Source organism: Aedes aegypti, chromosome 2 (assembly GCF_002204515.2).
Source record: "Aedes aegypti strain LVP_AGWG chromosome 2, AaegL5.0 Primary Assembly, whole genome shotgun sequence".
Lineage (NCBI taxonomy): Eukaryota > Metazoa > Arthropoda > Insecta > Diptera > Culicidae > Aedes > Aedes aegypti.
In genome coordinates this window covers 59,762,536-59,776,128 of record NC_035108.1, presented here as the reverse complement: position 1 = coordinate 59,776,128, position 13,593 = coordinate 59,762,536, and the positions used below count along the sequence as shown (strand labels likewise).

Sequence of the window (13,593 nt, the reverse complement as noted above, 5' to 3'; positions counted from 1 at the left end):
AGATCGCAGTACACTTTTCACGGCATTCTAGATTACTTTATAAGCCATAAAATTTTGGGCAACTGCAAGGGACATGGAGGTCTTTAATTTGTCTTTGGTGAGAGCCACAAAGAATGATACGCACAGAGTAGGTTTAAAAAAGTGAAATGTTAACAACCAATTTTGAAGTTAATTTTCAAACATCAGTCATAGTGGGACGCCATTAGCAATTTTAAACGGTCATAAGTCGGACAATACACCAATACACACAACAAAACGCAGCCTCTGTAAGTCACACAACAAAAACCACCTTTTCGAAAATCTTGAAGAAAGCGAAATATACGCCGAAACGTCGGAGAAGTAGAAGAAAAAGTCGTTTTAGCTGCCTTAAGACTGATAGAGCCGATAAAACTTAGAAAGAACTTAGTCATCACAGTCGAAAGCAGTCATCAAATTAAAGTAGAGGTGGACAATGATCATCGATCTCAAAATAACATGAAAAAATTATAATTTTTGGTAAAGGTTCAGAGGTGGTGCAAAGGGCGTAGGGTCATTGTTCCCTTAGTTGTGGGTGCTCCCATAGTTGCGGTAGTGCCGTTTTCACTGATTTTATTACATTAGCCACAGAACCGACACTGTCAATCGACGTATTGGTTTGTTGAAACACAAAATAGTTGAAAAGAGCGTTCAAATTGCTTCAAAACTGATGAAATATCACTAAAATTGCTAAAACTTTTCTTGCTTGTACCAATAGTTGCGGTAAAGTGTTCCTATAGTGGAGGATTCCATAAGAAAACATTGGATACCGCAACTATAGGAGCACAAATTAAAAATATACCGCAACTAAAGGAACAGTTAGCGTTAGCGTTAGCGTTAGCGTAGTTACGGTATACTTCGTAGATTGGATACTAGCAACATTCATGTTTTTTCTTTTGATAATCTCACCTAGAATGCCTTCAGGACCAAGGCTAGGGAATAAGCCTTGATCCAATCTTAAATAAGAATACCAAAACCATGAATATTGCTATTCCCGGCCACGTCCATCTTTACCGTAACTTGGGATTGGGGAAGGAAATGTTGATGTAGCACTTACTTAATGAGAGGCCTCCGACTCAGCGACACCCTCATAAGTGCTACGGAGTTGGGGGTTGGGAGGGGTATTAGGTCATCAGGATTCGCCTGAAAAGCTAGCGATAGACCCAAAGTAGTTTTTATTTAATTGATTTTGATTTAATCTCTTGAATGCCGGCAATCAAAAGAGGACAAATGTTTGATTTACTATACCGCAACTAAAGGAACAGTGTACCAATAGTGGAGGTATTATTTTTCACTGACATGCCGTGGATTACTGCGATGAAATAATTTTTCTCATAAAGTCAATGGTCGTTACTTCCCGTTACAACATTAACATGTACATTAATTGCGCTTCTTGAATTTAGGCGGTTAAATAGAAGTTCAATCGTGCTTAGTACCTCCACTATTGGTACATCTACCCTATAAGCTGTTTGAGCTTTGTAGTGATCTCTTCATAATTTTGGTAAGTTTTTCAGCTTGTTTTGATGATTGAAGGACTTTTAAGGGCAAACAATCTCAAAATTACGATATCTCCACGTCTAGGAGTGTCGATAAAAGACTACAGCACTGACCCGATTTTGTCAGCACTCTTTTGCGAAAAACTTTTTGTTGTAACTACCTTGTAATAAAACATTCTGTGTTTCAACCATTTTAAAGTTGTTATGGATATACATGGAATAGTGAAGAATGAATGAATGAATAAACTGTTTGAGTTATGATGAGGAGTTGAAAAACGTTTACAAAAAAAGCTGGTCATCTATTTTTTTTCCTAGCGATCGTAACACGAAAACACAACAAACATGTATTTTTGTATTTACAAAATCTTTGAATGCTTCGTCACTATAGGTGTCGACATATTTTATATACAGCTTTCATCTACTCTGACAGAAGACTTTTTTAATTGAGGTTACATGAATCGCATCACTTACCAAGGTAAATCCGGATTTTGTAGCTGACTGAATGCTACACACTTAGATTTGTTTTCGTTGTTCGGTAAATATTATTACCGAAAACGAACTGTAAATAAATAATTTACTGAAGTTTCGGTATTGCAAACGAAAATCACCGAAAAACCTTGAAAAATTAAAGAGATAGAAAACATATTCATCTTCTTTTACCGACCTCGTCGTTACATTTACCGAAAAAACAGTACATAGTATAGATCAACCGTAGACTGTTACATTTAACTGTACTTCGGTACATAGTGCTACAATGGTTTACCGAACAGTTGGTAATTTGTCATTTTGGAGATCAGCAAACGTGCCGCCATATTTATTTGAAGTGCAAATCGACGAGCAGCTTATTTTAAATGTAAAATGTTTTCCATATAGGATTCAAGAGCCAAATCACGTTTTGAATTACAACGTAACGTATAAGGATATTCGGAAAAATGAAGCGATGCCTTAATCCTGTTGTGATTTAGAACATTGTGGCTGTGGAAATACATACAAAATCTCCATACATTTCTATAATTTTATAGACAAAGAAACGGAACCGAAATAAATTTATCGACTATCAAAATGAATTTCATTATTTTTATGTTTTTCAATTATCCGGAATGGAATATAGACTGCCTGCTGATAATAAAAATGTGTTCGGTAATATTCTTACAATTTGCTCGGTAGCCATTAACGAACAGTTTGTAATACTTTGACAGCTGCGTTTTGGTTTAAATTACTGATTGTTCGGTGATTCTTAACTTTACCGAAAGCATTACTGATCGCTTAGCGGTTTATATTTCGGTAAAAAAATTACCGGAGTCGGTGAAATTTTCTAAGTGTCAGCCCTCACACAAACTCCTTCCTGTGTCAACCATGAAGATGCAGAGGTATACTCGGTCTATATTAACAATGGATGTCATACTAACGTTCCTTCTCTTCCCCGATGATCATGAGGATGTGGCCGGCGCCGTTATTGACTTTGTAATGTTTGAAATTCTCGAAACTGTACACTGAAGATAGATACTCCCAAGCTTGTGCAATTTTGATTGCTCTTGCCAATCACGGAGTAGCAACTACGATTTGCACGGTCATATATGCTCATGCTCATGCTTTGATTATTGCTGATGGCTGATCATAACGTTAGTCGTGAAATACGCATCGTTTGGGGCAGTCGGACCAACTACGGGCTCCAGAAGAAACTGGGGTCAAAAAATGTTTCTGCCGCACCAAATGTATCATGTACAAAATGCTTATAAGACCAACGGAGGATGAACCAACCGATCTGATCTATGAGGAACAGAATCCAGAAGGTGGCATAACTGGAATGATACGATGGGCGGGACATGTGGTGAGAATGCCGGAAAAGAACCTTACGAAAATGAAAAGCACAAAGAGCGTGAAGTGCTGGCATGATGCATTAGCATTTTGCGAGTTTTGGAGAGCTTGTGCAAGCAAAACTGTTAATTTGTGTTAAATAAAAGCCAACCAAACATCTTCTGTCCAGATAAGATGAATGTTTGTGAAGCGGCTCACAAAACAAACAAAAAATCACTAGTAGAAAAAGACAGTAAACTAATCGCATAACACGTGATGAGATTTATGGTGTTTCCACGAGCATTAAAAAAAAACGTCGCTCTCTAAAACCTGTGGTATGATGAGGCAGTATGGTAAGACATTGAAGACGGTTTTACAGTTAAGGTCAAAATACGCCTGTCTGCCAAGGGATACAAACTTTAGTGGAATTAAATGGTATTGTACTAAATTCGCTTTTCATTTATTTATAGGTATTCTAAAGAGCTCCAAGATATATTATCATTTTCTCATTACTTATGCCTAACATTCATCTAATCTAATCTGTTGAAACGATACTTGAGATGTTCAATCCTTTAATATTTAGTTATTTCAATCTATACCGAATAAAACTTGTCTAAACAAGGAAGCAGGACTCAAGATTGCCAATTTGGTAAAGGAAGGAACAGTAGCCAGTTCCAGTTGGGTGTATAATAAAAGAAAAATAACATTTTCTTCTAAGCAGGTCACTATCAAGAGTGTTGATCACTAGTTTAAAGCATGCCCATAAAAAGTCACTTTTATGCCATAACCCTCTTTTTTTCCAAGGTAGGTCCAGAGTTCCATTGATTTTCAACGAACTTGAGACAAACCAAACCAATTGAATACTGTGCATTATTCACAAGCTTATGATCCTATACTCATCAGAATAATCCAAAGATTAACTAACTGTTTCAATTGTACAATAATTGAAAAACAAACAATTTACTATTGAAAAATGAAATATAAAATAAACTGATTTTCAAAAAATTAGACCATTTAAGTACTTTTATAAAAACGCTTTTTTCATAAAAAAAAATCGATCAAAGTCGTGGGAAAGTATTTGCACTGAATCCTGGTGCAATATTTTAGAGGCCCCAGAATTCCCTTCAGAGGCTTTTACGCGACTATTTCTCTAGAGATTCTTTCTGGAATACTACCAGAACTTCTGTTTCTCCAGCATTCCATCAAAATATGAAAGCTGCTGTTCAAGCACTTCACTAATAATTAATGCTCCGATCATTTATAGACAAATTTCTTCTGGAATTCTTAAAAAAGGAACTTGTGGGACATCATTCAGAGCTTTAAAGGGCGAACACGAAATTATTGCGACACATTCAACAGGGCATAACTTTTCTACCATTGGGTAAAAATCAAACAAATTTTGCACACTTTCTCATTGATGTGTATTGTTTACATGCTGTCAAACTTGAAGTCGTGTTTTTCGATTCAACGAAAATGTAGGTGAACCAACGCGAGTCGAGAGAACAAATTCTTTCCAAACACCTGGAATTTCCTGACTGGTCGCACCGGTAGTTGGGAAAAATGTTGAACATTCACCATTCAACCGTCTCCAGAGTGTTGAAGCGGTTCCAGGAGCGGTTGACGTTGGACCATGACAAAGGAGCTGGAAGAAAACCGGGACCGAAGAACAAAAAGACGGAGGGAAAGGTGAAGCTGATGATTAAAGCAAATCCCCACGTCTCAAGCCGTCATTTGGCTAAAAAGATCGGCATGTCGCAGAGCTACGTCCAGAATGCAAAGAAGAGAGCTGGACTACATACATACAAGGTACAGAACTTCCCAAACCGCGATGAGCGGCAACAATCGACGGCTAAAACTCGGGCACGGACGCTCTACGAGAATATGCTTACAAAATATGGCTGTTGTGTGATGGGCGACGAAACGCATATAAAAGCCGATTTTAAGCAAATTCCGAGATTGGAGTTTTTCACCGGCAACAGCAAGTTCTATGTGGACGACAAATTTAGGAAGAAGAAAATGTCGAAGTTCAAAGTAAATGGCGAGATCTACAAATCTGTGTGCCTCGAGAAGCGCCTTTTGCCATTTTTGCAGCAGCACGACGAAGATTCGCTATTTTGGCCAGATTCTAAAAGTGTCCTGGAGTGGTATGAGGCCAATTCTGTCCATTTTGTTCCAAAGGACATGAATCCGCGAAACTGTCCAGAGCTGCGCCCGGTGGAGCAGTACTGGGCAATAATGAACCGGTTTTCTGTTTTGCGATAACTTTGATAACACTGCGGAACACGTTTTTGTCTCAAGCATCAAAATACCGCTAGTTAATAAATTAAGGGTTGCTGAGTCCATTGCCGTTTTCAGAAATATCATGACACGTCTAGTTTTCGAGATATTGACTGTTGAAAATGCAAAATTTGACTATTTCAGACAACTTGCATGCAAGTTTGCCAGCTTGTACGGCAATTTATTTACTTAATTTGCCACAGAATTCAAACTTCATGTATAAAACCAAAGTTATCAACAAAGTTTATAATATTTTCGATGGTAAAATGTTAGTTTTTGGTGGTTCAGAAAAGTATTGTATCTTGCCATATAAGAGAAACGAAGAATTTTATATAAAGACATGCTGAAATAAATCGATTTAAACTAAATTTTATCGTGAAATTTCAACTAAATTATATCTAAATTGAAAGTTCAAGTCGTATTTAGCATGTTTGGTAGATAATATCAAAACAAAGTTTGATAAATCGTACTTGAAATTTCATGTAAACAACAATAAACCAATGTTTTATACAGCTTTGGCGACCTGTAGCAAAAAATTGTTCCGTGCTGGAACATTTTTCAGAAGGACATCAGTTTCAGCGACCCAAAATCTACTAGAGACACATAATTTAATCCTTGAGACACGCAAAAACGTAACAAAAATTACGCTGTGCAATGGAGTATAAATCGAACAGAATGGAAGGAATTCAGAACTACTACCGGCCTTATAAGCGTTTTGTACATGGTATCTTTGTTGCAGGTGTGAATCGGTGAATTGGCTGTCTAAAATGGTCATTTTCGGCGGTATGAAATTTGTGAACAAGCCCTTATCAGTCTCGAATTTTTAAACATTTATGACAATCAAGTCTTATCCCAGACAGCTGCTGAGCAATATTTAAAATTAATACAGTTCTCTACACGTTCCAGATTTGCTTCGCCGGACCTGATATAACTTTAATGCATTAAGGTAAAACCTTAAACCTCGATTTTTCATTTGCACAAATCTAGAGAACCAGATAACCGTCCGCACTCAAAATTCTATCGATTGGTCACCACCAGCAAGTGACCCAGTGAGTTATATTTTCAGCACAAACGTTTGTCTAGTTCTCTAGATTTGTGCTTTTGTAAATTCGCTTTGGCTTCAACGCATCTTCACTTCAATAAAAGAAAGCGAAACCACATTGGTTTAAGGTTTGTTCGTTGAGACGCTCAACCTTTCTGTGTAAGCCTCCTCAACGTGTAACCACTAATCCCTTTTCATTATACCGACAAGATTCCACTGAGTAAATGCAAAACAAGGCACGAAACCACTAAGCTCGTGTCTCTTAACCTCATAAAACGCGATTACCGCGTAACAGTCCAAACGCACAACTGACGGATTACTTCAGGTCATTTTCCGAATTGAGGATTCAATGGTTTAAAACAAGGAGCTTCTATCTATCAAATCCACAAACTAAACGGATCACATTCAATTTCCAACCATGGAAAGGTGGTGTTTGCGGTTTTTTGTGATTTACCATAGCATCGATTCCTCTGCAGTGATTTCGCTCTTTACCAACAGGAATATCTGTGTGGAATGTTCGCAAATCAGTTGAAATCAGTTTTTCTCGTAATGTGCACAGAAAAAATATAAATAATTCAATATGAATTTCTCTACTAAATTTATGTGGTAAGTAACGTTACTTTTACTACAACGTCTGATTGGTCTACAATTTATCCAATGCAACATTTTTGTCTGTTATTAAATTTCCATGGCTGAATTCCTGTACGCACATAATTCAAGCCAGGATCATCATAATCATTTCTCTCTATGATGCTTTTCCAGCAGGGTGATTTTGACCAAAACCAGATGGTTAAAACCCACCCATTCCATCACCTTCGCTCCCGCACTCTCTCTCTCATCCGCAGTTGTGTGCAATCGGATCAAACAATTTATTTTATGACTCAACTCATCAAACGCGAAACAACCATTTTCCATTCCAGCAGACCCTGCTCTGCTTCCGAGTGGTTTGATGCTGTGGCGTGTGGCCCAAACATAGAGTGTGCCAAAAAAAGAACCTGTTAAAATCCCATTTAGGGGGCAGCAGATCATTTCGATACGATGGTACTTTATGGGGCCCGACTGCTTGGTTGTTGGTGAGGAAAATTAATAACAACTTGAAAGAATACAACTGCCTTTATATGTATTCCGTGCAGTATAAAAAGAAGTCGAGAGAGCTCTCCACTTCTATCATTTAGCCGTATAATCCGTATTGATCTTTCCCATGACGACGCAAGTGGTCCATTAATTAATTAACGTCGAACTGTTTCGACCCCTTTGCAGCAGTTGAGACTTGGATTTGCTTGTCGATTCTTTATGGCTCGTAGTCAGCATCAATTTCAGTGTCGGTTCTTGCTCTTTTTTCATCATTGAGGTTTTCTCCTCGGAACCTTTTTTCGTCTGGAAAAGCTAATTAATTGATTGCCTTCTCGTGGGCAGATCTTAGCTTCTAGGAGAACGCCTTTTTCGGTCCAAAAACCGAGATAAATTGCGAAACATTAAAAAACAATTTCAACGTTTTGGTTCAATCCCCCTACTTTTTTTCAATTTCTCTCATAGGTTACCGCCTGTCGATGAGCGCCTGGCCCTGGTTAGGAGCCTCGGCAGCGACCGTCGGAGCAACCGGAGCCCAATCTGCGGCAGCCCTGGCCGCCGCCGCAGCAGCAGGTGCCGCCCCAACATCGGCCGCCGCCGCCGCAGCTGCAGCAGCAGCGGCATCATCGAACCAGGCAGCGGCCGCCGCAGCAGCAGCCGCAGCCAACCAGCCAATGAACGCAGCGGCAGCGGCCGCAGCAGCCGCCTCACCACTGTTGATAGCACAGGCCGCCCAAAGAGCTGCGGTCGCCGCCCAACGGCGTAGGTGAGTAGAAATGAACACATACAGATATGCGTCTAGATTCGGGGAAATTAGTTTGAAGGGTATTTTCCAACGCGACGAAGTTGCTTCTCGAATGTTCAAACAATTTGGAGAAAACCGTTCTCAAATAAAGGTTATTTATTGATAACGTAATGGAATACAATAAGGCCGGAACAAATCTTGAAATCTTCTTTTGTCACTTTCCATCAACATGTGTTGAGGGGGGGACAATAAATAATAAAATGGAAATTCAGGTAAATTTATCATTTTTTTGCAGTGTATACCCCTCAATCAAACTGATCGTATAACATTTTTCATAACTAGAATTTTCATAACAAAAAGCTAAAGGGTTTTCACCCATAATCTTGAGTTTTAGTGAGAGAAAATACTAAATTGATAAAATCAACAAGAACAACTTTTAAATTGTGTATCAACTAGTTACAATCTTAAGAACACTGCGAAAATGTTGCACTTAGAACATGAAATTAAACTTAGATTGTTTTAACTTGATATAACATGTATGTTTTATCCTTCTTGTTGTGAAAATATTTCACTAGATTTGAATAAAACTGGCACTGTGAAGTATATTGCATTTCTACGCCCACTTGTGCCATGTTCTTTGCAAACATTAGCGAATGTGACACAATATCTTACATTCGTTAATGCTTGCAAGAAACAAGGCACAAGTGGGCGTAGGAAGGAAAGCAACTTGATGGCAATGTTTCTACATTCAGTTTGAATATTAAGAGGAAAATAACCATCATCGTTTTACAAAATTTCAAAACCAGTTTTTTTGCTCAAAATTGAAGCAATGTTCGAGAAAATGTATCATTGCATTGCACTTGCTGTCTGAAATACTATGATAGATTTTCGTAATGATTGGTTGAAATTTTAACGAAAAAACTGGTTTTTAATTTTTGATGATTGCTGATGATTGAATGATTGATTCTTGAGCCTTAATAGAGTCATTCATAACATTTACACAACATAATGAAAACAAGGTAATGATGATTTCAATATTTATACGTCCAGAAAAAAAAATAATTCCCCGGGGAAAAGATGTACCGTAATCCCGGGTAACATTGATCAGTTTTTAGGATATTTCTTAAATATTTAATTCAAAAATGCAAATTTTCTGAGTTTTATATTTTTAAAACAAGTACTGCCAACCATAGCTCGTGACTATATACTGTAATTTGTTTTTTGGAGGATTTAAGCATGTTTACAAAAATGTTTTATGTGATTTTTTCATTTAGCTGATATGGGGTAACATTGATCATCCATATAAACAACGTTCGGTAATATTGAAAATGTCGTTACTTACTTAAATCATGGCCCCTGAAGCCGAATATGATGTCCAAACGCTTACATCGCATTTACTTTTTGAGTTATTTCAAAATTAAAAACACCTCGAACAGCGGAATACGCCTAAAGGTAGGCAATTTCCTAAGGGAATTCTACATTTTTAAAAGTAATTCGTTAATGTTGTCTAATTGAACATACTTATAAAAGTTTTGACAGCGGAATCGTTTTTGGCGATGCCATTTTTAGTGAGAACCGCATTTCCCTTGCTCATATCGCTTGCAGAACTTATGTGAGACATGAATTTTCGGTGGTGTCATCCTTGACCATTGAAATCATTGTTTCGCAAACATGACAAACTTACGCGTAAAGTTAACGCAATTTTTGCAAAAATTCTAATTTTCAATAGCTCATATATATAAGAAAGAGAAGCAACATTCATGTTTTGGAAATGTTTCATTATTAAATGATGATACCAACTTATTACGAGATGAGCAATTCCGATCAATGTTACCCCGCTGATCAATGATACCCCGGATTACGGTATTCAGATAATTGAGTTCCTTGAAGGTTTATTCAGTTATTTGAAGGTTTATAGAATAATTGATAATTCATGGAAAGTAAAGTATTCTATTTTGTGAACGTTCAAGAAAAACCACAAGCCTGTTAACATAATAAACAGATCAAGAGATAGCCTTTTGTATGCCGGGCACTTCTGCAAATCATGAAGATCCTCACGACAGTAGCTGCATTTTTCAGCTTCCTGTGTGCAATCATCTTCCAAGTGAGCTTGGTTGCATTTGCCACAAACGGGGCTTGTTGTCGCAAAAGCTAGCACTATGACCAAGCTGTTTGCAGTTGGTACAATTGAATACCTTGGCACGTAAGGCGCACTGGGTAAAAAACACTATCAATGCAAACAAATTTCGGGAGAACGGAACCAGGAAAAGTTACACGAAACGAGGCTGACGGCGAAAACACTTTTTTATTTCCTTCATGGAAACTGATTGTAATTGTTTACAATCCAGTATAGCCACATCAGGAATGGACCGTTTCTCAAAAAACACTTTGCCAGTCTTAATGTCTTCGCATGTCAGACTCGCGTCGATAATTTTCCCTTCCACTCGACCTCTCTGGCAGGTATGTAGATAAAATACTCCACAGTAAAAGCCTCATGCTGAGCTCTTCATTCGCTGCTTTGTAACTAGGTGCAGTTACACGCAGCTTGGATTGCTTCACTTGGTGAATAACGGTCCCAGGATATTTACGCGTCAGCTCTCTAGAGATCGAGAGCACATTTCAAAATCTTATTTTTTGCGCCGGAAATAGACAACCCAAGGCCCAGCCGAAGACGGTTGATAAAACCGCGTTCGAGCAACGAGATCTTTAGGAGGCGTATCGCCTCCATCCGATTCGTCCATGCGGGATAAAAATCAACCGCAACCAAATAATTATAAAAAAAACAATAAAGTAAAAAAAAAAAAAAAGAAAAATAATAATAATAAAGTACAAAAAAAAACAAACAAAAAATGCTTAAGTTAACTTATCAGTGGGCTATTTTGTACACACCTCCCCTATACGGGCAAAAAAAAAAATAATACCAAAAAAAAAAAAATATATCGAGAAAAAAAAAACTTAACCGATTAGGGCTGTTTTGTACAAGCCTCCCTATTCGGGCAAAACTGGCACCGGGAGAGAGACAGAAGTGAACCGAAAAACAACCTTGAACTCAACCTTGTTTGTTCGGAGATGCGAAAGCAATTCAAAAGGATGTGGAGTAGGTATACAATTGATACTTATCCGTTCCCGTTCGATGACCGCAGCTGGTCTTCTACACCGTAGGTAGGCAGAAAAAACGTGTCGTCGTTTTGCTGCTGATGCAAACGGGGAATCCAATCACCAGGGGATGATGGTGACAATATCTTCTCGTGGCACGATACCAGTTGACCCTTGCCAATCTGGTTCGCTTCCTTCACGATGCGGGGTTTAAAGCACTACGGTACAATACTGCACTGGTAAAAACCACACGGGCGGTGGAAGAAAAAACCAAAAAACTACCGACTGCAAAACTGAACTGGCTTGTTCAAGCGCAGCAAGGAATGATCGATTCGATTTCGATTCGATTTCGATTCGATTTCGATTCGATTTTTCGATTCGATTTCGATTCGATTTCGATTCGATTCGATTTCGATCGATTTCGATTCGATTTCGATTCGATTTCGATTCGATTTCGATTCGATTTCGATTCGATTTCGATTCGATTTCGATTCGATTTCGATTCGATTTCGATTCGATTTCGCGATTCGATCGATTTCGATTCGATTTCGATTCGATTTCGATTCGATTTCGATTCGATTTCGATTCGATTTCGATTCGATTTCGATTCGATTTCGATTCGATTTCGATTCGATTTGATTCGATTTCGATTCGATTTCGATTCGATTTCGATTCGATTTCGATTCGATTTCGATTCGATTTCGATTCGATTTCGATTCGATTTCGATTCGATTTCGATTCGATTTCGATTCGATTTCGATTCGATTTCGATTCGATTTCGATTCGTTTTCGATTCGATTTTCGATTCGATTTCGATTCGATTTCGATTCGATTTCGATTCGATTTCGATTCGATTTCGATCGATTTCGTTCGATTTCGATTCGATTTCGATTCATTCGATTCGATTTCGATTCGATTCGATTCGATTTCGATTCGATTCGATTCGATTTCGATTCGATTTCGATTCGATTTCGATTCGATTTCGATTCGATTTCGATTCGATTTCGATTCGATTTCCGATTTCGATTTCGATCCGATTTCGATTCGATTTCGATTCGATTTCGATTCGATTTCGATTCGAATTTCGATTCGATTTCGATTCGATTTTCGATTCGATTTCGATTCGATTTCGATTCGATTTCGATTCGATTTCGATTCGATTTCGATTCGATTTCGATTCGATTTCGATTCGATTTCGATTCGATTCGATTCGATTTCGATTCGATTTCGATTCGATTTCGATTCGATTTTCGATTCGATTTCGATTCGATTTCGATTCGATTTCGTTCGATTTCGATTCGATTTCGATTCGATTTCGATTCGATTTCGATTCGATTTCGATTCGATTTCGATTCGATTTCGATTCGATTTCGATTCGATTTCGATTCGATTTCGATTCGATTTCGATTCGATTTCGATTCGATTTCGATTCGATTTCGATTCGATTTCGATTCGATTTCGATTCGATTTCGATTCGATTTCGATTCGATTCGATTCGATTATCGAATTCGATTTCGATTCGATTTCGATTCGATTTCGATTCGATTTCGATTCGATTTCGATTCGATTTCGATTCGATTTCGATTCAATTTCGATTTGATTTCGATTCGATTTCGATTCGATTTCGAGCCTTTTCTTATTTTTTTAGAATGTATATCAAAAGTAGAAATATGTATGGAGAGCTCACCACTTTTTTTATTAGTTTACAACTTATCATGCATGCCACTCGTCTTTGAGCCTCTTTGTTGTGAATGTAAGCAATTTTATTATTATTTTATTAATGATTTTTTTATCAGGCTCATGCGCCATGAGGCATTACGGAGCCGAATCCTTGTGATTGCTTTAGCATATTCATGCAATTTCATTGATTGGACATTCACCCTTCTCGCCATGAAAATAATTTTTGCATGAAAATTCTTAGGCCGGAACAATTTGAAATTTTACTTTTGTCACCCCCCCTTCAAATTTTTCAAAATGTCAGAAGGGGGAATAAATAAAATGTTTTATTGTCAGTGTTGGTTTTCATTATCTGTCGTGTTTTTTTCTAGTTTTAA

General features: G+C 37.8%; 1 protein-coding gene across 1 annotated transcript in view; it reads left to right on the top strand.

Annotated features, from left to right (window-relative positions):
• The window catches only part of LOC5568122 (mucin-5AC), a gene marked incomplete in the record, with an annotated part of 650,382 nt that overhangs the window by 591,859 nt on the left and 44,930 nt on the right, over window positions 1–13,593 (top strand). Inside the window, 1 exon segment of the mRNA XM_021840965.1 lies at window positions 8,164–8,464. Coding sequence (XP_021696657.1) covers window positions 8,164–8,464 — 301 coding nt within the window.